The sequence below is a fragment of the Anopheles arabiensis genome, chromosome X (genome assembly GCF_016920715.1).
Source record: "Anopheles arabiensis isolate DONGOLA chromosome X, AaraD3, whole genome shotgun sequence".
NCBI classification, from domain to species: Eukaryota; Metazoa; Arthropoda; class Insecta; order Diptera; family Culicidae; genus Anopheles; species Anopheles arabiensis.
In genome coordinates, this window is record NC_053519.1 from 5,936,912 (window position 1) to 5,962,662 (window position 25,751).

The window sequence follows — 25,751 nt, forward strand, 5'->3', positions numbered from 1 at the left end:
TAGAGCTCGGGTGTCTATATGGATGAGAGGCTGCAGCCAGGGACCGAGCATCCTGGAGAATGACTGTTGACCGGGCCATGTCATAGCGACGTGCTCTATCGTGAGCAGGCCAACAAGAGAAGGAGAGAGAATATATTGAGAAATAATTATACAGAGATACTTTTTTTCACGACTGCAGCCAGTAGAATACTTTGGAATCTCTTATAACGAGCAAATCCTAATGCTCATATGCCTTAAATATCTCTCCTGATGAGCAATATCATTTGAGTTCCTAATGCGTTTTTGGTCCCGATATGAAATCAAGATCACGATCTGTTATCATTGAGGTTTTATATATTTTTAATTATGATTATGATTTTGAGCCTCGAAACTATCTCTTCCAAATTTTAAGCGAATCGTAAAGCCTACTGCCCATATAGTTATGGCGCTGTACAAACATACAGACCAACTTTTTGACTTGGCAGTACTATACAGATGTTCATTACACTATCATTAATCCATCATTGATCGTTATGTCGCATTTTATTCGTAAATAAAAGAAGACGTCGGGTAACAACAGTAAGCTTGGTTTTAGTAAAAAGAGTAAAATGTAACAAAAATTATCAAATTATAAAATGAGCCTTGCTTTGCCATCTCGCCGCTTCGCAAAACTTCGCTCCCTAGTCTACTTTGGTCCGTCATTTTCGCTAGGCGGTAGGTTAAGGCGAACCGAACCGGGGCAGGCGGCCAACTTTGCCAAATAGGAAAACGCGTCTGCCAGTGCGTTAAGCTCGGCGCACATATTGTCGCATCACACTGTAAATTGGAATGTTTTTTTGTTTTGTTTTTGTTCCTATCTCTGTCTTTCCCTCTCCTTGCAAAAGCGTTCGTAAGCGGTGCGCGTGTGTGGAACGTTTAAAGTACTCATATCACTGGGCAAGGCTACTAGCTAGTGCACGCTGAGCTAATCCTGCTGCTCCATCATGAAGCTCACCATCGCCCGGTACCGCTCCTCCATCGCGCCGTAGATCTGCTCGCTGTCCTTGCTCGGGTCGCAGACGCGCGTCACCGAGTGGGGCAGCAGCCCAGCAATGAAGTCGTAGTACGGGCCGGGTGCGCTCACCGCGCCCTTGCCGTCGCCGCACGGTGCCTCCCGGCTGCGGGCCACGCTCAGCACGTACTTGGCCCGGTACGCCGCCCCGACCAGGGCCGCCTCGGTCGTTTTCTGCGTGTAGACCGGCGCATTGAACACGTCCGACACGACCTGCAGGATGGACCGGTTGGCGGACGCACCGCCGGTCGCCAGGATCTTCGTGCTCTCGCCAAAGCTGAAGCCCATCTCGGTCGCGTACGTTTTGCGCGTCAGCATCTGGCCCTCGACCAGCGCCCGGATCTCGGACTGGGGCGAGCTGTACTTGAGCACGCCCTTCGCCAGCTCGACGCTCGCCAGGCTGGAGTTTTTGTTCCAGCGCAGCGAACCCTTGACCGGCGGCAGGATCTCCTTCGAGAGGAAGTGCAGCGCGAGGTTGCCGAAGTTGCCGCGGGGCGTCGAGTCGAGCAGCTCGCTAAAGTTCTCCCAGTTGTCGTTCGCTTCCGCCCGCTTGAAGATGTCCCGCACGAGCGAACCGTTACGGAAGCTGCCGAAAAGAAACAACAACAACAAAAAAGCGTTAAAAGGGGACATTTTGTCTCTTGCTTGTTTCGCACACGGAAATGGTCCCTTGCGCAAGCAATCAAATAGGGTCCCACTGCATGCAAAGGCATGATTTACGGCCGCGTACCATCGATCGAACGTGTGTTGGATCGATACGGACCGATATAGCGGCCGATACCTACCACAGCAAGCCCATGAAGCCGTCGTCGGTCGGGTGCACCAGTACGTGGCCCTCCTGCAGGTTCGAGGGCGCGTTCAGCCGCATCATCACCGTGTCGCTCGTGCCGAGCGACAGCGCCAGCCAATCCTTGCCCACGTTCATGCCGGCCAGCGCGGACAGATTGTCCCCGGTGAACGCGACCACCCGGCAGCCGGTGTTGAAGTTGTACCGCTGCACGAAGAACGAACCGATCGGGCCGATGACGGTCGCGGCCGGCACCGGTGCGCCCAGCTTCGCCCGCAGGTCCGGTGCGCACGCGGCCAAACACTCGTCCGACCAGTCGCGCGTCCGCACGTCCAGCAGATTCATGCCGGACCCGTCCGAGCAGTCGATCGGGGCGACCTCGCCGAGAAAGACCGACGCCAGGAAGCTGCTCACGAGCGAGATGCGCTCCGTGTTGCGGTAGCAGTCCGGGCGCTGCTGAAAGATGCGCCTGATCTGCGGGCCGGTAAAGCGCTCGTAGCAGCGGGACCCCGTTATCTCGACCATCCGCTCCCGGCCACCGACGGCCGCCTCCATCTCCTCGCACTGCCGCCCGGTCGTGCCGTCCATCCAGATCGGCGTCCGGTGCACGGTGAACGCCGAATCGTCCAGCTGCGTGTGCAGAAACTTGTCCGCGTCGAGATGGCGCAGCGTGTCCAGCCCGGACCGGGACCAGTACAGCGAGCCGTGCTGCTGGGCCGACCCGCTCAGCGCGACGACCGTGCTGAGGTCGGCCCCCTGCACCACGATCCGGTCCAGCACCATGTCGAGCGCCTTGATCCACATGACGGGCTGGACGTAGAATCTGCAACGAAAATGGGTGTTGGAAGTTCATTACTTTCATCTTTTTTTTTTGTATCGTGCATTTGTGCGATGCCATTCTTACTCATTCTTGGCGGTGCCAACGTTCACTCCGCCCGTTGTGCGGAATTCGGGCAGGTCCGAGTCGAACTTTACCTCCGCGTGGGCCACATTCTCCAAGTTAGCGTTCAACAGGACTGCTTTCAGCTAAAACAGAGCGAGCGATAATGGGGAATACAATTGACCATGATTAATTATAACTTCTAATGCTGTACATGGAAACAGTAATAGTTGCAATAAAAATAACAAAATGTCGCACAAGTCCTTAGTAACCGTTACTCCCTCCCTGGCTACTCTCCATAGAAATCCTCTTTCATTTTGGCGACCAAAATCAGAGCCCAAAAGCCCTCCTGTAGTTTTTCTAATCACTAATCACAATAGTTTCATTCCTTTTTTAACCATTTTACTAAAAAAAATCCAGTATTGAATGTTCATTTTCGTTCAGCAATCAACACATTTTTGGTTCTTCTTCTGTAACTCAAACAGTTTTTGGAATTCTTCTTTTTTGTGTCACCGACACGAAGGTTTTATGACGATGCAGGGTCTGACAAGTGGTATAGAAACCTGCGGAGTTGCAAATCTCTTCATATTTCAAGAGAATTGACTGACATGTACTGTAGCTGCGAAATGCGGGCCACACCGAAAGACTTCGCAGGCCACCAGCTTGACAATTCTGAGCTAAAGCAACTGATGCATTGAAGATATTTGGCTGTGAAAAAACAAAAACAATTGCTGTTAATCTGCTCCTAGCAGATAAGCTTCCTGATTAGTGGTGGGAGCTCGGAATCGGACCTACCCGATTCCGTGTTCGGAATCAATTCCAGAGCCGATTCCGGAACCAATTTCGGAGCCGATTCCGGAACCAATTCCGAATCGATTTCGACATAAACTTCATTTTTCCCATCACTATTCCTGATCAGCTTGTTCTGCTACAATGAACCTGTTTGTACAACTTTGTACTTTGTACAATGTTTGTTTATTGCATTTTGCATCAACTAACTATAATTGTAAGATATTCAATCAGAATATACGCTTCGAATGGCATTGATGTACAATTCTTAACGGTGTGACTGAAGAAATCCATCCGGTTTTTATCAGTGTTTTAGTGTTGGATTTCATGAATCTTTCGTAGAAATTCATTCATATGAATCTTAAGTGATGGGTGATTTGAATCTCGAGTCAAATCTTCAAAGATTTACGAATCTCTAAAGATTCACGAATCTTCAAATAATCTGGAATCTCTAACAATTCACGAATCTCCAAGGATTCATAAATCTCTAAAGTTAAACGAATCTTCAAATAATCTTGAATCTCTAACAATTCACGAATATCCAAGGATTCATAAATCTCTAAAGATACACGAATCTTCATACATGCATGAATCTTCAAGGATTCATTAATCTCTAAATATTCATGAGTCTCTCAGGCCTCTAAGATTCATGAATCTATACGCTTCATAAGTCCATTAAAATTCATACACCTCCAGAGATGCATAAATCTTAAGAGATGTATGATTTCCAAAATATTGAATTTGCCCAATCCCACCTAAAACTTGCCCGTTGTGGGTTCAAGCCTCGCATGGACCGTGTCCCCGTAGCAAAACAAACTATCCGGCTGTGTGGTACTTTCCAAGAAGTCTCGAAAGCCTGTGATTTTTTAGCTATTTCTGAATCCCTAGAGATACGATTCGAGTTCGATTCGAATCTTTCCAACCGAGATTCAGATTCATTGAATCATTCCAAAGATTCATTCAGATTCATGAATCTGAATCAGATTTTCCCATCACTACAGTGAACCCAAACTCAAACAGTCCCAGATCAATATACAACGCCATGGTGTAGTTTTCCACACATTATAAGCGTTTGTTAACCAGTTAACCCTATTGCTAGCCAAACACAAAGTACGAAGCTAATTGACCCCCACCACAAAATTCATATTCGCAGTATTGATGGGCGAGTAATGATGTCCGTCCGGACGTTCGACCCAATTTTTGCGCGCATCATCGAGCCATGATCTTGCGCTTGCATGACGTACCGCGTAACGCTTTCTTTTCCTGCCCGGGGGTGGGCAAAAACAATTAGCTCGTTAAACAATTTATACTTTTTTTATATATGTATATGAATCGGTCAATTTACAACCTTACCCTGTGCGCGATACCGCGGTCGAAATTGGAATTGGAAATCAGCCAGCCGTTCAGCCGAATTTTGCCGATCGGGGTCTTCCACATTTTTTCCAATTGCACCGTTACGCGTCCCACATTTGCGCTCAAAGTCAAGGCGAGGGCAGGACCGGGTGGGCTTGAGTCTTATCATCCCCCCTCGAGCACGAGGGGAGCGACAAGCCGCGGACAGTGGGGAGGCCACTGAGCGGGGCGGGGGGACCTGGATGCGATAATGTGCCCATCTCCCGGTTCCCGGCTTTGGTTTCGAACGCAAACATGCCAGCATTTTCTGTTTTTTAACGCCGCGTAAGGGACGCAAGATCAGATAGTGGGGTTGTAATTATTTTACGAATTGACTTTGGCTTTACACACAACACTCAATGCCCGCCTGCGTTTGATAAGCCCCGTGGCCTCGGGCCTGATGTGTGTGTGTGCACGCTATTGCCTGCCTGCTTGCTGGACCGAGGGAGGGGGGGGGGGCGATTGTTGATTGTTGTTGTCTGACCGCGCGTCGGAAGATCGAAACCGGGGCGACCTTAGCGGAGCACCGGAAGGTGACCTACCGGTGACGCCGGTCCCACACCCCGAAGGCTTACCTTTTGCGTGCTCAGGTCCAGCCCGAGGTAGGTTTCGTTTGCCGACTGCATCGTACGCTGTTGATCGTGCGGTGGACACCCCCAGCAGCATGCGGGAAGAGAAGGGACAGGGTGGTGGGCGGTTTGGATGTATCACTGTGTGTCACCCCGCTACTGCCCGTTTGCCACACGTGGAAATCACTTTTGCTGTCCGGGTACGTGTGCCTACAACAACAACAACGAAAGTAGAAGAAGTAAAACCTTTTTTTTCGATGCGCGACACGACACCCCGGACTTGTTTTGGAAGCCGAACGGGGGGGGGTTAAAAGCGCTTACGTTTTCACTGCCACGGCTGGCGATGGTCTGGCCTGGGCCCGGACGGTGGCGGTATGCTGGACCGCTACTTTTGCGCTGCCGTCTGTTTACATTTCGGTGCTGTTGCTGTTGTTTTGCTGACTTCTAGCAGCACGGCGCGTCATTCGCTGCCAGCTGTCAGTTGGCTGTGTCAAGGTGGTTTGAAAGCATTTAAACTGTCAACGGTGAAAACAAACGCTGAAGGTGGGAGGGTTTGTGCTGAAAAATTTGGTAAAACAAAAAGCTTAGCTTATCAATTAATTAACAATTTAATGTTCACTAGCATTTAGAGATTTCGGTATATGTTTTGACGGGGGAATTGTAAAAATGGCAGTGAGCTCAAACGCTTAAATCCACAGTAGCATTTGAAAAGTGAAATATTGTATTCGGTTGCACGATTATTGGCCCAAAATCCCGACCCACTGGTACGCGTGCAAGGGGAAAAGTAAACTATGTATGCCATCGATGCACGCCACATTGTTACAAGCTTTAAAATCGTTTATCACACCGCTGCACTTAACATTGTTCTACAAAACTATTTATATGACACATCTATGCTATCCTCTCTACACAACCGTTTCCTTCACGCTGCTTCCTTCCGGCTCCAATCAATCCTACCGGGGGACACGGTTCCTAACTAAGGTTCTTAAGCTAACGCCTGCGTTGCTTCACTCCACCGCCTGCTTCTTGTTCTGGTGCTTCAACACCTCCGGCGTGTGCGGGATGGTGAACTGGGGCATCCGGATACGGCGCGGCGGCGACCCGATCGGCATCGGCTGGGCCTTAAAGTGCGGCAAGTTGGCGTAGGCCTCCTCCTGCTCCTTCACCGCCTTCTCGTGCTTCGCCTTGTAGATGAAGGCGTACTGGTAGTTGCGCTCGAACACGTCGTGCTGGCCGGCCGTCGCTTTGCCCCGCTGCCGCAGATTGTAGTCGTGCGAGGGCGCATTCTCCTTCATCTCTGCCGCCGAACGTTGCCTTTTGGTGGTGGTGCTTGCCGGCCGACTTGTATCCGCCGCCGGGCCGTCTGCATCCGCCGAATGGTCTGCAAAAGGTAACGTTTTAATTTTTTGTTTTAACTTGTATTGCGAATAATCGCTGCAACTTTACCTTTAACGTCCATAACTGTTGTTGATGATTCGGTTGATGATAACACTTTGAGAAGAATGATTGAATGTTTGTTTGATTGTGAATGGGAGCTGGATATTGAGATGAATTTTTCAGCACCGACGCCGAGCGAACGCATACAATTTGCAAAATAAAATGGCAGTTAATGGCCGTTCAAATAGACATAGAGCGAAAACGTCAAGCGCGACAAAAAGTAGCTCAAAATTTCACTCCGCGTAGATCAAAGTAGCTCATTTGGCCCAGTCAATCTACATGCTTTTTGTTAAAAAAAACCATTAAAAATCAGTTAAAATGTGTTCAAGAGATTTTTTTGCGTTTGGCATTAATCTGGCTCGTTAAAAACCAACTTGATAATTCGATGATTTCGGATTAAGCAGCAATTTCGCGCGATACGAGTAGCTCTGTTTACACAATTGAGCTACTTTTTGTCGCGTGAGACGTCGTCGCTCGCGACGTTTTCGCTGTATGTCTATTTGAACGATCACCGTTGACAGACTCAATGCCTAATGGCGTCACGCACCCGAGAAGACGGTGTTTCAGGCCATTCAAAATGGCCCAAATAGCAAAAACGTGCTTTATGGCAAACTAGGCAACACAGGCTGAAAATTCAATCGCTGCAGTAAGGTAGCGGTAATCGCTACTGCGGGCGTGCGGGCGTGCGTTCGGAAAAATCAAAATTGTTTGAATTGTGACAGTTTGCAACCCGCTGTGGCTGTCAAATTCCATACATTTTCCGAAAACGCACGCACGCCCGCATCAGCGATTACCGCTGCCTAAGGATCGAAATTTTATTAGACTCGGGCAAGTAGCCAAAAGTTCGTTACAGGCAGTTTGACATCTAAGAGCCCTTTTCGATTCAAATTTTAATTTTGGTAAAAATGTTATATCGGTCTGGTGATCACAATTAAATTGTAAATTGGTTGTTGAATGTTTCACCCAATGTATTGATGCCTCTTTTAATAATGGGGCCCTTTCCGTTGTAAGTTCGTAGGCTGAAATATCAGCTGTCAGCTGTTTGCTTTGTATATCAGTTTTCGAGCAGCTATCTTGGTCAGTATAATATACAGGAGGGCTTATCCCAAGGTGTATGAATTCAGAAGGCTGATTTTTATCGCTTCTGCTTCTGAATGAAGGTTTTAAGAGTGTTTTGAGTATTCGTCAAGCCTCCAGAAAGCTTGTTTGAACAAAAGTTTTCACCCATCCTGTCAAAAAGTGATATTCAAATTTGTTTAAAAAAAACATGCTATGAGACCACCTGGACTACATACACTTTGATTCTAGATTCCACCAAGTGGTCTATTTAATGCACCTTGGGGTAAATGTAAACAACACCGTGTTTTCGAGCAGCTACTCGAATCTAATTCTAGCTATGAGGCTAGAATAATCTAGACTGAAAATTGCAGGCTAGTTTTGTGTGTGGTTTTGTATGGAGTGTTTACATGATTTCAACCTCCAAATGTCAAACTCCATACAAAAAGCTGACTAGAATCGTGAAGGGCCCCAATAATGGTTTTAGGGTGTGATCAAGGACCGTAAAGATATCAGGTCAAATTATAAGCCCGTTTTGACAGCTAGGTAGAAGAAGAATCGACGAAGAAAACTGACAGTTAGTTTTCCGCTTTTGGCGAACGCTTCAAGTTCTCGAAGGAAAATTTCCATTTTAAATCACGGACTGTGTTCTAATAAACTAAAATATTCACCCAAATTGATCTCCACCAAATATTGACCATGCAAAACGTAAACAATCCATCAATACATATACAAGCGGAAAACCATCTGTCAAAATCGGAGCCCAGGGGGGGGATCGCCAAAAGCGCTATAACTACACCTCATTATACATTCCACCTTGGGTGTGATGAATTTTCCAGGGCTTTCTGCTGTCAAAAGGCATCCAAGATGGTCAAACCGATTTTGGCTTATACTTGACCTTGTTCCTATACAGTCCTTGGGCTCGTTGCTATACAGTTATGAAAATGTTGCGGCAACATTTGCTGCCAAATCGTATGAACGAACTATCAAACTCATTTTGCGGGAGCATTTGTGCTGCAAGAGAAACAAATTCGAATTGTTTCATGGTTTTTTGTACGAGGAACATTTTCTAGTAATTTTAGCTCAATCTGTGGTGCTTGGGAAATCTCCGCATAAAATGCATACCATAAATCGTGCTTTTAGATTTGGTAGATGGAATTGAAATATGACTGTCAAAATCGATTCCAGCAGGCTTTATAACATTCGAATTCTTGTCTCTAGCATAATAACACGCAGGGAATCTGAAATGGAATTTGTTTCATTTTTTTTTCTTTTCGATCCACTTAAACGCTTGTTAACACGTTGAAAGCATGTCTGTTTTTGTTTAGCCTTGCATATAATTGAAAATAGGTTTTTATTGACATGTTTTTAGCTCTCTGACAGTTAAATTCCTCTCGGTACAGAATCTACGTAGGGCAATCCGAATTCATTGTTTGAGCCTTGGTAGCTTCTGTCAAACGCGCTTTGATATATCGTTTTCAATTCCATCTACCGAATCTAATAGCAGCGAAAAGGGGACCCAAATAGGCAGCTCGTACTTGATAGCTGATTTGAGGCATTGCAACAAAAAATCGTGCCCAGAATTGGCTGCTTAAGCAAATTTGGCTGTTTGAGTTTATCAGCATGTCAAAATTGTATGTGGCTTATCAACATTTTCACTTCTACCTAATTGATTGTCTAATTGATGTATCTACTCTTCCATGAATGCAAAAAAAATGTAAATCTTATCAAAATCAAACACTCACTGTAAAATCCGTTGTCTGTACTGCACCAATGCGGCAAGCAGCTGCGATCAAGCGAGAGCGGGAACGAAACAGCCGCAGCCTGCTTTTATGGCACGGTCAAGCGGGTTTTATGGCACCGGCCTCCAAAAGTGGCAGCCGTGCGCTACCCGGTGGCGGAACAGAGATAGCCCGAGGGCACCGTTCGTTCGTCCCGTTCTCGCCCGAACGATCGCAGTGTGGCGGCTCGGTACCGCACAGCGCTGGTGTGTGTGTACAGCGGGAGCGCCAGTCAGTTGTTCTCGGAATTTGTTGTGCGAAGGCAAGAGGAGCGCACAATTAACGTACAAGGCAGCGTAGCACAGGCAACATTGCCGGAATCGACGGGTAAGTGTCCAAACAGTGGCGGCCCCCCTTGGCATCGCGGCATCCCACGACCGCGGTGGGGTTGGGAGTTTTGGGCAACACGCGTTGACCGGAAGAGAAGTTTATTAAACAAAACAACAACAACAACAACCTTAAGACTGACAAGTGTGTGCTGCATTCTGCTACGCTGCTTGGTGTGTTCGTGTGCGTGTGTGTGTGTATTTATCTCGGTACACTCTTTCTCGTTCCCGCTGTGTGTGCTTCGCTTTCTTCTGTGCGTTTGTGTGAATGACTTGTATGCGCTGGACAGCAGTGAATGTTTCTAGATGGATGAGTGTGTGTGTGTGTGTTTGATGGGGGAAGGTGGACGGAAGCGGAAAAGCAGCCTGGCAGACAGTTCCTTTTCCCGCAAACACTAAAACACAAAAACACAAAACACACATCCCCGTTGGGGGCCTACAGAACTACGGGTCGCGCCCTTCAGCGGCCGGAACATAGACGGGCTGGGGCGGGGAGAGGGCTTTATGGATTTTTGCGCTCGTGTGCGTGCGTGCGACGTGTGTGCGTTCGTGTCCGTGGGGTCATCGGGGCGAGCGGACGATGACGGTAGTAAATCTGCAATGTTGAATAATGTGTTGAATCTTGGCTTGCACATACAAAAAACCTCTTTTTATTGCCAGTAACCCTGCACCGAAGAACCTGTATGTGTGTGTGTGTGTGCTTGTGCTGGAAAACTCACCCCCCCATCGCGTCACCCACTGCCCTATAAGAACAGCCGCACCACACACTTGGGTGGGCTGGGAAACAGCCAACGCACCCGTCATCTCGGGCCACCCCGTCTGTTTCTTTTCGGTTTTGTTTTTTCTTCTTCTTCTTTGCTTCTTCCCCAGTATCCAAATGCTCTTTCTCACCGTTTTGACTGTACAGCACACAGGCCCAGCGTATATGTATATATGTGTGGCTGTGTTGCGTAGTGTGTGTGTTGGAGTTTTTTTTTGTTTACTGTTCACAATATTCTTGCGTGTTTTCCTTGTTTTTTTTTTACTGTTGTTGTTATTGCTGGAAGGAAGTGCTTGCACATGATTTGCACGAGTTTTTCCGGAGTCTCCGTACCCGCTCTCGCTCTCGCTCGCTTTAGGGTGAGGTGCAAAAATAGGAGCAAAAAAAAACACACAGAACAGGAAAAATGGTTCCACATGCTGCAAACTTAAAATTAAAATAATGGGCGATGGGGGAGCCATGGCCGCACAGAACATGGCGAACATGGTGCCTCGGCTAGGCGTTGGGTTAAAAGTGGAACCTTGTTTTTTTTTTTTTAAAGAGAAATGGTGCTTTTGATTGAAGATGGGGAGTGCGTGGGGGAAGGGGAGGAAGAAAGGGAGCACATTTTCCTCACATTGCGAAAAATCAATTTTTGGTCGGTGAGTGAGAAGGAGTTCGGAACCCGCCCTGAGAAAGCGAACGGATCTGTCAAAGCGATGCAAGCGATTTGTCAAAAAAAAAACAACTAAACAAAGTAACCACACACACACATGTACGACAGGCCAGTAGAATGCGTCAAAAAACTGCTGTTTGCTTCTGCCGGCACTGCTCGGCTTTACCGGGGTTGGCCAAATATGGTGCTGCCTCTGGACCGTATTACGAGGTCTTAGCTGGGGCCCAAACACACACACACATATCGCTGAGAGAGACAGAGACGGATGACCACAAACGCCTTATCTCCAGTACGAGGAACGAGCAGGAAAGGGGGCTAGAAATTAAAGGCAAATAATGCATGGTAAAGGTAAAAGGAGTGTGTGTTGTGACCATTCCATTATCGACCGTTATCATTTCGCAATTCTTCCCCCTGGCTCGTTTTTTGCTTGCGATTAAATGGTGTTTTGTGCTGATTTGCACATTTTTATCCCACCCCGGGTCACTGTTATTATGCGTCTTTTAACTGTGTTAAACGCCATTTATATTATTTCACATTACAATTACCTCTTTTAACGGGCAACAACACAAATTCACCGGCTTGGCTGGTGGGGCTTGGGGGCCAATGAAGAAAGTTAATATTATAGTGGACACACACAAGTTCGGTATTATAGTTATAAAATCCTAATTTTTCTTAAGTGGGATACAAATTGGGACCGAAGACAATACGGAGTGTAGCAGCAGCAGCAGCAAGCGGGCCTTGAACCACGGGCGTCCCCCACTAGCACCAGCGTACGTGCGCATGCAAACGACTGCACCAGTTGCGGCTTCCTCAGCTGGTCGCGTTCAAAGCCGTACGGGTGTGTAGCACAAACGCACTAGAAATGCTTTCCCTAGAGAATCCTAGCGCCTCGTCGTCCGCCGGCCTGTCTGCTCTCTAGGTTCTGTTTTTGTGTTCACTTTCTTCACTCTTCTGTCATCGCTTGTCAGCCCAGCCCACCCCGTTCTTTTCATCCTCTTGTATTCGCACACAGCCAGAGAAGACCGTTTTCTGATTTGTGTTTGCAGCTGCAAAGGAGGCGACGAGATGCAAAAATGTAACTCAAACTAGGCGCCTTTCCATCATCATCTCGTTTGGCATGAAAATGTTCCTCCTGCTTTACCACGGTTTTTTTTGCCGGCGGAACGGCTTCGTATACGGGGGGTTTTTGTTTGTTTGTTTTGCAATTAAATTTCAGCTTTCGGAGCGGCCGAAAAGTCGATTTCTAGAGCAGACGAGCGGTGGAAACTCCACTGCGAGTTTTTGTTTTTTTTTTTCGTTTCCTTCGGGCATCCAATAATCTTGACAGCGAGCGTTTCACTTACTTGGGGATCGATGATATCGTTCCTTTCCTATGCAGATAGCTGGGATGGGATGGGGATTGGGCTGGGCTGATGTGTGCCTGCCCGGTTCCTTTCGATTCGCAGCCCCGAAACATAAGCCTATGTGTGTGAGTGTGTGTTTGCTGGCTAGGTGCTAGGGGTGGGGGGTGGGGGCTGTTTTCTTTTGGCTGATAAGTTTCTTTTTCTTCGAATGCAGCTCTAAGCACCCGATTACTAAGCCGATTTTTTATCCCCTTTCTTTCTTTTTTCTTTCTCTTCTCTTTCTCCTTTCTTTCTAGGAATAAACCTACGTACGTGCTGAGTATTTGTTACAGTGATAAGGAATCTTTTTTTAATCCAAAAAAGTATTAGGAATTGCAAACGTTTGTTGCTGATTTGGTTGTGCATGCTTTGCATGTGTGCAGGGCAGATTTCTTACGGTCCAAATGAGTAATCAAGCTTCAGATTTTGAGCAACACTAATGTGGCTTGTTTGATGTCACTTTGTTGCTGCTTTTTATAAATGTTTTCAGCCTTCTAAAAATGATTCAATTTTTTGCATTTGTATCGGGCTCAATCCCAAACCCTCAAAGCCTGTTTTGCATTTTGTATTTTACAATTCTGGGTACGAATTGTGTTGTTTGTTTTATCTTTATGTTCTGTGTTCAGGCTGTTACATACTAAATAATGAATGTTGCAATGATAGATTGTTCAAACATTGTTCTGAATTAAATGTAATTAAAACAAAGGCTGCACAAGCAAACCTGGGTGAGTACGCGCCGCAACAACAGCAGACACCGGGCCAGCTATTAGTACCGAAAACAGCAAGCGCAATCCTTCAACCAACCCACACAACAGCAAAAAAAAAGAAGACAGAAAAGCTCCCCACCGGACACATTTGCCCACCCCACCACCCCGGGTGGGTCGTGCGGGTTGAGCGGGGGGGGACAGGGGTAGCCCCATCGACCATCAACCTCACCAGGCTCGCTAGGAACGGCGCCGTGTCCGGAAGCGCACCGGAAGCGCACTGCCCCCAAAACAATCAACTCCAGACATACACACACACACACACACATACACACATACACGTACACTGACACACGCACCTGGCGAAAGGTGTGTATGTGTGTGTTCGTGTGTGTGTGTGTGTGTATGTATGTTTGTGTCCCCCCCCCGCCGAGTCTTCTGCAGAGGTGCATACATGCATCGACACCAGTGACACCCCACCCAACCATACCCCCCCCCCTCCCCCCCCCTCCAATGCGTGTGTGTATTCCTTTGTGCGTGATTTCATTGTTTATGTGTGTGTTTGTGTTTCTTTTTTAGTGTGCGTTTGTGTGTTTCTTTCAATGTTGTAGAGTAGGCGCGCGCGCGTGCATATGAGTGTGTGTGTGCTTACACCCTCCGCAACAGTGTGAGAGAACGCGAGTGTGTGTGTGTATGTGTGTGTGCGAGAGGGGGTCGTCCTGCAGTCAGCTGGAGGATCCCGCCGTATCATCTGCTCAGAACTTACGAGATTTTAGAGGGAGATAAAGAGAGAGAGAGAAAGGTTTGTTGTGCGTGCTAGAGAAAGACACACACACAGTAAAAGGAGGGTACTGCCCCTTCCCCCCCCCGTGTGTGTGTGTGTTTGTGCTGCTGAAATAGGTTTCCCGATTTGTATTTCTATCTTCCTTCGCCTCTCTCAGGTGAGTGAATTCAATTTTTCAATAATTGTTTTTTAAATGTCTGACATTTAAGGGGGTGCCTTCATCTTATTTACGAGTTAGGCTTAAGGTGCTTGGGGGTGACACCCAAGAGAGACATCATGCTACTTTTCAATTAGACATCATATACGCGCGCCTAAAAGCAACGCTAGACATTACACGACGCTAATTAAAACCACGAGAATAAAACTCCTTTTTTAAAAACCGCGCCGACGACGTGACACACACTTCACTTCTACCGATTCAGATTAGATTTGATCTCGCGACCTGTAAAAGGCGTCACAAATGGTGCTCGCACCGATACCACGGTACCACCGGACCGATACACACTGCCGCCCGTGCAAACGTGTACGGATACTTCGCGAGAGCAGATTGGTTGCTTGCTTTTTTTTTTTTTACTACTTCTTCCCGACAACAAATGACACTGTGGTGTTGTTGTGTTTTGTTTGTGCGATTTCTGTACTTTTGGTGCATCATTTTGTGCGCCGCCCTGCCGCAGTGCGCTCGTGCACGCCGAATTAGGAAAACCTGATTGCTGCACATCCGCCCGCCCGCCTGCAAGGTCAGTACGGTACGGCGTGGTGTGTGTGTGTGTGTGTCCAGTGTTCCGGCACTACCCACCCATATTGGTGCCTTATCAGCTGTCGCGCGGCTCTGCGTACCGAGCGCTTGCACAAGTTCCGCATTGCGCACCGTCGTTTCGTCGCCGCTTTTGGAGCCCAAAAGGACGCGTTAGACATTCCGCGAGCGCCATCGCACTTCGGTGGACCGATCGGAAGATAGGGCCGGCCTCGCGCAGGTCGTGCCCGATGCCGTGTCCGACGGTGCGACAGAATTCGAAGGACGTTACATGCCGGCGACGTCGGTGTGCGCGCGGTTCCTTTCCGGTAAAATCCTTTTTTGGGGTTGGACCGTCGCCGTCCCGGAGGTTGTAGTATGTCAAGGTCGGGGGCCGCTATCGCATCTCGGAGCCGCTTTTGCAGCGCGGCCGGCTACGCTCCTTACACATCAGAATGTCGTGGTGTTGCCGTGGTGGCCCTTTGGCGGGGAGGATGCTGTCGTGTGCCGGGTGCCAGCCCGCCGATTGGTGTCATGGAAGATTCGCCATGTTTGGTGGAGACGCATTTTGTCGTACCTTGAGGGGTACGGTGCCGTTGCCTTGTACTGCTCAGAAGATGTGAAATACTTGTACTGGAACTTTGGATGATGGCTGCATCCCTTGAAGCCTTTGAATTGAATTGTACCAGCAGATTTGTATCTACTCTTTGTCTACTACTATGTTCCGTCTATGGTTTTATGCCCTCCTATATTAGTCAGATTTGTAGCTAATCTGCAGGCACCTGGACAGATAGAAAGCGAATTTCTTGAAAATATTTGTTTCCCTTCACAATTTCACGACATGACGCATACGAGTTAAATGATTTGCGTTAACGTTGCACCACACTGTATTCGAGACAGAGATACAGAAAGAGGGAGAGAGACAGTGCTCGTCTCTGTGGTTTATTTTAGAATCTATGCTCAATTAAAATTTTAATTACCGCGCCCGCCTTTCGAGTGCGATTAGATGTGCCCTTTCCTGTTCGTCCGTTTTTTTTGTTTTTGTTGCGGACAGACTTTCTTTCGTTACATTTTACCCTGTTGAGAGTGCTGCGTTGAACATTAGTTTTAAATTACCCACCAAATCATATCGTTTTGGAGTTAGGTTGGGTTATTTAAAGTTATATTTTTGATGGCCTTGCTTAGCATAATAGATAATAGATACTTACTTATCATTATTTGCAATTTTTATTGAAGTTTAGAAGCAAACCGGGTTGAAAACCAAACATCGGGTTGTTTGATCCGTACAAAAGTTCAGGAACCATACATTATATTAGACATAGACATTATTCTTAATCAATGTACGTGTGAAAACAGCAATATCATTTTTTCTATTGCCAGTACCTGCTGTTTTTGTCCTTCCTGTTAAACATTTTTAATGTTTTTTTTTTGTGCTGAAAATACCAAACCCAATAGCACAACACGTTACCTTCCATAAGTAACGTTAATAAAGAGGGGTTAAAATTCCTTATCGTCCGCAAACTTTCACGAAGACGCCCCCCAAATATTCTGGGAAAGGTCCAGCACAGATTCGAACGAGCGGCACGCGGTGTGCGTGTCTGTGTACTTGGCATGACGCCAGCGCCACGCATGCCTATTGCGCTGCTTACAATCGATAAGTAGCGATAAACGAATGTGTTTCGATGCGACAGCTCGATGGCGGTATAGCCGGTTGTGCGATAAGCGCTGGAATTTTGCTGGCGCGATTATTGTGCCTTCTCCCGAGTTCTCTTAATTTACCGCACTGGGGAGTTTTTGTTTTTGTGCTTTTGTTTTGCAACCCATTTGCCTTCCAAAACCAGCCCAGCATATTGTGTCATTGTGTTAACGCGCGCGTTCCAAGCGCTTCAATTGGAGCCGCGTCTGGTGCAGATGGTTCATCGGCCGGTCGCTGCTTCCTGTCGCCTGCCAATTGTGGGAACGGCCGAAATGCTTATGAATTTATTGGCCAATAAAAATCGAACAACCTCATCGTCGCGAATAAATAAAATACCCTACATGTGTACACACACACACACACACACACACACACACACACACACACACACACACACACACACACACACACACACACACACACACACACACACACACACACACACACACACACACACACACACACACACACACACACACACACACACACACACACACACACACACACACACACACACACACACACACACACACACACACACACACACACACACACACACACACACACACACACACACACACACACACACACACACACACACACACACACACACACACACACACACACACACACACACACACACACACACACACACACACACACACACACACACACACACATCAACACTCACACATACATAGTGAGTCGTGCGAAGGTTGGCAAGCAAGCCAATGACTCAAGCTGCCTCGAAATAGTTCGGGCGGTCGATGATGAAAGTGGAGTGAAGCTTCCTGTTTTGGATGGACAGCACACACACACACACCCGAGCATGAAGGTCACCGGTATGGGAGGGCGCTAGTGTCTCCCTTCCCCGGTGTGCGCCCCTGTGAGCAGCCGGAAAACCGGTGGAAATAGCGATGGGTGGACGCGATCAAACAGGTTCTGCTTCGCGCCGCGCCACATTCGGTTGCAACCCCCTCGCGCGCCAGTGGGGCAATGGTTGTGATGCGGGTGCGCCGGCTGCAATTTATTGCCGGCCAGCTGGGCCAGGGGGTGGCAAACATAAACCAGCAGGGAACACCTGTGCGCCGCGTGTGTTTGTGGTGTGAGAGATGCGCTGGTTTTGTGATGAATCATTTTTAGAGGAAAATGTCTGTCCTCTCATGAGGGGGGCGATTTTTGGTCCCATTTTGACCCTTCCCCCCACCCCTTTGTTGCACTGATTTTGAGAGTGTCAATTTCCGCATGCAAAACTTTGGGCCGAGCTGCTGCACACACTAACTAGCTAAACATTTTAATGGTCAGAAGTTTGCACCGACGGCGTAGCCTAGGCTGCTTTGCCTCGGCAACACGGGTGATAGGCGCTGGACGATGGACCTGAGCAATGGAAAATAACTTTTAATGAGTGGTGACACCGCTGCTGAGCGCGCACGGCACACTAATTGAGGCGAAGTTTTTTTTTTTTTTTGTTGCATTTGGGGCGGTAGCGCCGGATGATGATACCTAGCGAGGAATTAGTTCTTTTCCATACCCGTTTGTCCATCGGAGAGTTTTGCCTGGCCTTGGGAATGGTATGTGCTCCCGTTCGGAAAATGGCACGTGGTGTGTGTGTGTATGTGTGTGGGCGCGTTAAAATCAACAGTTTTCCACTGGAACTGGAAACAAAATAGATACGCACGAAAGCGAAGCGTCCGCCTACACACGTGGGGAGGGCTGTTTTGTTGGTTTGTTGGTGGATGATGACGCATCCGAAACTGGATGCACCACATCCGCACAACTGTGTCACTGTGGCTGTAGGAAACTATTTGTCCAAGCTCACTAACAACAACTTCTCAGTGGATGCACTAATTGGCTGTTGGTATATTATTGTTAATTTTTTCCTGCGAAAGCGAAATACGCATCGAGAATGATATACATTAAGCTTCGGGGAAAAAAAAACTCCTGTATGTAGATGACAAAACATTGCATTGTTTTATTATCACAAATTGCCCATTAGCTGTATCGGTGTATTCTTAGATCTAGATGTTCAAACTTCAGAGCTTAGACAGTAAACATACATTCATACCAATGATTCAAATACCATTTGGAGTGCTATATTCATTGGGAAAGGCTGACTGAAACTGGAAATAATATCAAGCACTATTTTTATCCCTGATTAAGCTACCTTAATTAGCCGTTCTGTGGAGAAGGAAGCGTGTTATCTTCTTCTTCTTCTTTTATATATATAAAAACCTCGTATCACGGTGTTTGTTGCGAGCAACCTCCGAAACGGCTGGATCATTTTCAACGAAGCTTGGCACACACCTTATGTGTGGTATGAGAATAGGTTTTAAGACTCACATCATTTTCAGAAGTTGCACCAAACTTAATTTATTAGCAATTTTCTAAACCCATGCCAAGAGCAGTATTGTTGTGGTTGTACACAGCGCTTTGACACTCGGTGTTAAGTGCAGTGTGCACTGGTGTTAAAACCCCGCAAGCAAATTCGAGCAGTTTGCGAGCTCGCACGAGGCCTCGCAATCGCGATAGCTTTTTAGCATATCTTAATTTGATTTTCTTTACATTTTCTTAATTTGACAGTTCTTATACTAATTTGACACATCAAATGTCAAACTCAAACTAAATTCTCTTTACGTCAAATGTTAAAAACCATTTAAAATAGCCATCAAAAAGAAGAAAAAAAACGATAGGTGATTTCACGAAAACCAACACACTATGCACCAATCAGAAAGATCTCAACCACAACATATAAACATCAAGGAATCAGCAATATAAATAACAAAGGAGAATGGATGATTCCCCCTCCAAAAACTGGTAGTCAAACCTTCGATTGTACCTTAAAAAAACGAATGGTGTAGGAGGCCTCAACCTACCAACTCTATTAAGCAGAAGAAGAAAATAGCACAACATTTCAATTTTTTAGTTGAAATCAGATCAAATATCTAATTTTAATGGCTAAAACCTACCCCTTCAAGCAGAATGAAAAACTCAACCTACTGTTATTACGACCGATAAGAAGAATCGAAGCTTTGGGATAAAATCATAGTAATCATTGTAATCGTTGTTTTGTACTCCTTGGATTGCAAATTCTTCTATTTTTAATTGAAACGAGACATTCATTTTATTCCGTGTGAAACCGGGTAAATCAGCTAAGTAAAATATAATATGAAAATCGAAAATCGTGCTCTGTTGTTCCTCACATTCGCACACATAGGTCACAAATAATGCATTAATCAATTTGGAATTGAGCTGTGTTTGTTTGTCAAGTTGGCCACGTGCGTGTCTCACAGAGCTATCCAAATTCGTAGACTCCGTTGTTTTTCATTTTGCTTGTTTGTGTTTCGAATTTATTGACATTTTATATTCAAAACTCATGCGAAAATATGATGTGTAGTAATTTGTCTTGCAAAACAAACTGAATGCGGTGTGATAAACACAATAATAAGGTGATAAAGGAATGGTGTATCACATTACACACAATACGCTCCAGGATGAGAGGGATTCGAACGCACGTCCTGCTGTATGACTGGACCAACGAGTATTGTCGCAGGACCACGAACCCGCTTGGATGAGGCACCGTTTAATAAGCAACTGGTTGCGCCTACGCGCGCTCACGGCAAGCAACATCGAACATCGAGATGAACGTTTTTAATTGTCCGCCTGTGCTTGAGGCTTGCTTCACATGGTTTTCCACCTCCCTGCTGCATGAACACAAATCCTATAAATTATCTTTAAACCATGTTTAACCCCTCCGTGCTATCCTCTTCTGTTTTATTGCCATAGTGTGTGTGTGTGTGTGTGTGTGTGCGTACAGCAGTTGCGTAATATTACAAGCGCGATGTTTTGCTAATGTGTTCTGCCACGGTTTAGCAGCACTTCTCCTTGTACCCTGCTAAAGGAACTGCTGGCGATGGGGGAGGAAGAAAAAGGAAGTTTCAACACACCCACACACCCGCACACAGACACATTCACGCGGGGGAAGAAGCAAAAAAAAAATCTGCCGAGTCGCCGAGGAAAGTTTCTAAGCGGCCGAGTGCATCCTAAATTTAGGACACATTCATTCCTCTTCTCGCGCGCGCGCGCGTCGCTTGCTCGGGGCGGTAATTTTGGTTGTGCGTGTGATTTTTGCTGCTCGTGCTCGTGGTGTACCGCCCGCGCGTCCACACTAACCGGCCAGCAAAGAGGGCCCAATTGCGCGATTACAGCCCGTGTGCGCTCTTGTTTTGCACCATTTGCGCTGCTGGGGCGGCCCTTGCCCTGCGTCGGCTCGCGCGAGGGCACAATAGGGCAGAATATTGAACGGTGAACCGTGGCCGTTTGATGACCAACGCACGCACACATACACACACACACTGTTGGTAGGTGTGTGTGTGTGAGTGTGTGTGTGTGTCTCGCACAACTCTCTTGAGCCGCTGAGAAGAACGCACGCAAGCCGAAAAGGTGCGCGCGGCTTGATTGTGCCTAAAATTAGGCGAGAGCGCGCGCGCACCACAGACACACATCGGGTTGTGTGGCCGATACGCGAGCGGGAAAATAATTCGACCACAGCTTTCCCCCCCCCCCCCCCGTGGGCCAGGCCACCTACCGTGCGATGTGGGTCGATGTTTCGCTTCCCACCATCACTTCGCTAGCGTTTATGCGCTGGGCGCAAGGGAGGGGCGCGCAGAGTGTGAGATGATGCGATACGGAAACTATTTTGTTTAACCGATTATTTTAACGACTACTCGAAATGGGGTGGGAATGGGGGGGGGGGGGTGGCGGACGAGAGTTTTGTGTTTTTTGGCTGTGCATTTCTATTGCTTTGGCAGTAATTTTTAATTTGCTCAAACCCCCCCGTTGCTTTTCTGCAATATGTCCCCAGCCCAAAAGCTGTGCCTCTTCCCCAGCCCCTCCTCCTGCTCGATCGTGATCGTGCTGAGCGGCATAGTGCGCCGTGTCACCGGACGACAAATGAGGGTTTGTGTGTTTGTTTCCGTTGGCGCCGGTTGTTTCGAAATGTTTCGCTACACACACATTTCAGGCGGAAAAAAGGGAAGGAAAGTGGAGCATGCGGACCCGGGGGGGGGGGAGCGTGCAAATTGAAGATAAAAACGGAAGTATCTATGTGCGTGCGTGTGTGTGTGTGTGCGCGTCTCTATTAAATCATACTGTCCAATTTTGATAGAGTCTCTCCCCCTAGTGATGGACCGTGTCTAGCCGTGATAATTGCGTGGTTCGCGTTCTAGGCGGCAGTTATCTAATTGCAGTGGTAGGATCGCAGCATCCATTTAGTAGTTTTTTTTTCTCTCTTTCTTCCTCTTGACAGAGACAGAAAGAAGTGACAGTAAAAATAAGGCAAAGAAAAAGGCACACAAAACCAGTTTCACGTCCTCGATTTTAGGTGTGAGGTGTGCGTTGTGTGTGTGTGTTTTTGGCCGCGCTGCTGCTGCACTCCCCAGATTGATTGCAGTTTGGCAAGCGCAGCACTATCGCTAATCTTCTCGCCCTGCCACCAGCCGCCTCGGTCGGTTGCACCGAATGCGTGACCGAATTTTCCGAATTTTCTCCCCCGTGCGCTGCTGCTGCGCTCGATGGTCGGGTCGCGCGCGCACACCAAGGGGTTAGGCCGTGTAGTGGCGTGGCAGCCGTCGCGCAAAGGACATTTTTGGTGGCAGGCGAGTGGAAGCAAAACGAAATCGCAACTACAGCGCAGCGTGCTGAGTGGCTTCGCTGAGCGAGGGCTGACTGGGGCGGTGCCACGGGGTTGTGCGATGTTGATTGATTTTCGGTTGGGTTTGCCTGTTCGTTCCCTTTTATTCTTCTTGTTCAACTGAAACTGTATCATTGATGTTTTGCGAAGAAAGTGGTGAACCCCGAACCGAAGCCCGGTACGGTCGTGTTTGGTATGGCTTACGGCCAACGCTGGCTTTTTTAGTTCAAGCTCCGCTTCTGTTGCGCATTCGGTGTCAGCATTGCATAACAGCCAAGGGTCCTCCAGAGATGCCATTCAGCTGTTGGAATACTAGATATGCCAACTGTTCTTGGTTTGAACTCTTCGCAAAAATGAAATGTCCCTTTTGTTTTTAATTGGAGCTATTTGGAAGATATTGAGGACTTGGACGCAAGTGTAAACCGTACTGAGGAGTAGCTTTGATGTCCATGCAACTCAATACTCTTACAAGGAGAATCTTCCAAGTGAGAAGATACAGCGACTAGGCGGGAGTTTGTTCATATTGGAACGCGTGGAACTAGTTATATCCCTTTAAGGTATCAGAAATTCTTTATAATTGAAAATTGTCGAATAAAGCAATCTTCAATATCAATATGGAAATGCGCTATTTAGTTAACTATCCGCTATCCGTGACATCTACAATCTGTATGATTAAACGATTTGAATTGAATGATATGCCGTAGAGCCTGGTCTATATTGGAGCTCTGAGCTATGCCTAGGATATCTAGTATTTCATATTTCAGTATTTCTTTGGATGTTGGAAATATTTTGGAGATGCTGGGAACTTTAACGTATCATCTAGAATCTGAACTTTAAACCATGGTAACATGGTGACAGATGCTAGATACTTAGCGATATTGGAGCTAAGTTTTGCTTTGCTAAAGTTATAAGCATCTGGTGGATATGAGATTTACTTCAGAGAAACAGCTTTCATGACCACGCAATGCATATCTAGAACCTTATTCGTTCTTACGGTTGCTGATTGTTAGGTCTTTTTATGATTAGCGGCATAAATTACCTTAGTGGATGTTGCAGATCACACATCAACAATGTCTAGAATTGTAATCTTAACTTCCTTGTCGCAAGGATTGTATAGGGACGTGGACCTAGCCATTTAGCCTTGTAGAGATATCTAATCGGGCAAGAGATATCCTAGACATACGAAGAGCTTAAACCAAAAGGAACTCCTATCGTGAAAGGCAGTTTTGATGACCATTCTAAGTATCGAGGAACTCTTATTCAAAATGCGCTATAGGCTGATATTGTTGGCGCTATAGGCTGATCTATGTTGGAAGTCTAAGATCTTGCCTACTGGACACTATAAGTCCTTGGTAGAAATTGGAGATACTTGAGAGAGTACGCAAAGCATCTAGAGCCTAAGCCTAAACATACAAAAAGTGGAAATACGATAACAGTCAAATGTCCGTAATATGTTGTAAGAGATAATTTCATAGATACATTGAAGGAGATTTAGTTTTGAAAATGAGTCTCAGCTGACATAATTGACAATTGGTCTTTTATGGGACTCTCTTCAGCAAAAAGGTTTTCCTGGATATAAGACAGCTTCAGCGTTCTTGCAAAGCTAGAAGTCTTTTGCAGAAGCCGTTTGATGAGAGATGTTGCCGGCATCTTGGCTTAGCTTCTATCTACTTGCCTTTTGCCTGATGCCTGGTGATCGACGGTTACGAGTCAATGCTCTCGCCAGCCGCAAATCAATGTGGAAAGCTATCCATTTCTTTGAGTGTGTATGTCGTGGAGATAGATTGATCAAATTTATCGCTTCCGATCGATCGTCACACAACAAGAGACCACGACCACAGCATTCACCAATGCACACACACACACTCAGTATCTAGCCGCCCTCTGCCAGACCGTACAAGCGGTACCGCCAGCTTTCTGGGCGAGGGAAGCAAATTACCACCTTTCTTCTCCAGCCGCTTTTCGCGCCGTGAAAGTGTCCAAATTCTCCGCGTGCGCCACCGCGTTGTTTTTCCACATGTTTGTCCTTTTTTTCCTCGTTCGTTTGTTTTACTGCTGCGGTTTCGTGCTCCATCGCGGACTGAGCATGCGGAAAATTGTGTTACGCACGCGCGTGTACCGCTGCAGCGATTTTTGTTTTTGTTTTTGCTCTGCTGTTGCTCTCCACCTCTTGCGCACGCATCCCAGAGGTGAAAAAAATCGCTCTCGCTTCACACCTAATGCACCCCAGCATCTCTGACGTTTGATCTGGTTTACATTTGTTTGCATCTGGTGTGCAACTGAGAGGCTTTTTATACTGTTCCTTACCGTGTACCCTTCTTCCCCAATATCCGGTAAAGTAGCATGAGCCCCCGGCTCTACACTGATAAATTTGTTTTTTGAAAGCAATACAGGGTTTTCAGGAGTTCTTATAGCTGTGGGACACTTTGTTGCCTCTTTCTAACGTGAAATGAACTTAATGTAATGGGAATTGGACTTTCAAGTAGCTTTTTGAAACATCATATGAAAGCGTCTAGGAAGTGACCCACATCTATGAGAACTCATGGAAAACCCTGTAAGGACGTTGGCATGATTTACAAGAGGCTCTAAAAGCTTAGCTCTGGTCACTCTTACCACAGTTCAATTGGCTCCAGTAAAGTTTCTATTAGCAACAGTTTAAAATGCAACTTTCTTGCAAGATACTTCACGGGAAGAGGAAATGATGGGAAAACTGAGCATGGCCATCGCTGCAATATCCGCTCATGCTTGCCTGGTCCCAATGACACACCTGAAGGCAGCCGCAGAAGAAACAGTCAGCAAAAAAAAAAAAAAAAAAAACAAATAAAACACACAAAAAACACACACGGTGGAAGTAATTTGATGGATGTTTGTGCAGTTTTTTCTTCTTCTTCTATTTGTGTTTTGCTTTCTTTTTTGCAAGGTATACAAACAAATAAGCATCGAAGCAAGTCAATTGAAACACACACCATGTTACGGAGGCGAGAGGAAGCGGAACCAAATAAAACAATGTAAAAAATACACTCAAACTCACACAGAAGGGGAGACATAAAGCAAATAAAAAAATGGTGGTAAAAAAAAACCGGGCGTATATCATCAAACCTTTCTCTTCTCTTAAGGATGGATTGGATGGTTGATTCTCTCTGTTTCTCTGTCGGGCGCAGTTTTTGTGCACTTTTATTAACGCCCTTTATGATCGCTCAAGTACGCAGCGCTGAAGTTGACAAAACAGTGCGGAGTGGAAAAGAAATTTGTACCATTTTACAGGGTTTTCTTGGAGTTCTCATAGTTGTAGGACACCTCC

General features: G+C 46.7%; 3 protein-coding genes across 3 annotated transcripts in view; 1 reads left to right on the top strand and 2 right to left on the bottom strand.

Annotated features, from left to right (window-relative positions):
• Nucleotides 1-315: 315 nt before the first annotated feature.
• LOC120906334 (xylulose kinase) lies at nt 316-5,902 on the bottom strand. Its single transcript, XM_040317916.1, has 5 exons — nt 5,769-5,902; nt 5,454-5,657; nt 2,722-2,843; nt 1,816-2,640; nt 316-1,616 (listed from the first exon to the last, which is right to left on the bottom strand). Exons 2-5 carry the CDS (start codon nt 5,502-5,504, stop codon nt 944-946), a joined length of 1,671 nt encoding a protein of 556 aa, XP_040173850.1. The 5' UTR covers nt 5,505-5,657; nt 5,769-5,902; the 3' UTR covers nt 316-943.
• Nucleotides 5,903-6,133: 231 nt separating this feature from the next.
• LOC120905975 lies at nt 6,134-7,042 on the bottom strand. The gene is made up of 2 exons (XM_040317343.1): nt 6,894-7,042; nt 6,134-6,828 (listed from the first exon to the last, which is right to left on the bottom strand). The coding sequence occupies exons 1-2, from the start codon at nt 7,027-7,029 to the stop codon at nt 6,455-6,457; spliced, it is 510 nt and encodes a 169-aa protein (XP_040173277.1). The 5' UTR covers nt 7,030-7,042; the 3' UTR covers nt 6,134-6,454.
• Nucleotides 7,043-9,927: 2,885 nt separating this feature from the next.
• Nucleotides 9,928-25,751, top strand: part of LOC120905537 (F-actin-monooxygenase Mical) — a 73,783-nt gene continuing 57,959 nt past the window's right edge. The window contains 2 exon segments of the mRNA XM_040316416.1: nt 9,928-10,048; nt 13,102-13,113. The gene's annotated coding sequence lies outside the window, so the exon portion shown is untranslated.

Bases quoted from the DNA above. Each gene is read 5' to 3' on its own strand.
- LOC120906334 (XM_040317916.1), bottom strand. From the start codon at position 5,504: ATGCAGTCGGCAAACGAAACCTACCTCGGGCTGGACCTGAGCACGCAA. The intron at 2,844-5,453 runs GTAAGCCTTCGG...GCTCTGTTTTAG, and splicing joins TGGACCTGAGCACGCAAAAG to CTGAAAGCAGTCCTGTTGAA. The intron at 2,641-2,721 runs GTAAGAATGGCA...TTTTCGTTGCAG, and splicing joins GTTGGCACCGCCAAGAATGA to ATTCTACGTCCAGCCCGTCA.
- LOC120905975 (XM_040317343.1), bottom strand. From the start codon at position 7,029: ATGCGTTCGCTCGGCGTCGGTGCTGAAAAATTCATCTCAATATCCAGC. The intron at 6,829-6,893 runs GTAAAGTTGCAG...TACCTTTTGCAG, and splicing joins AACAGTTATGGACGTTAAAG to ACCATTCGGCGGATGCAGAC.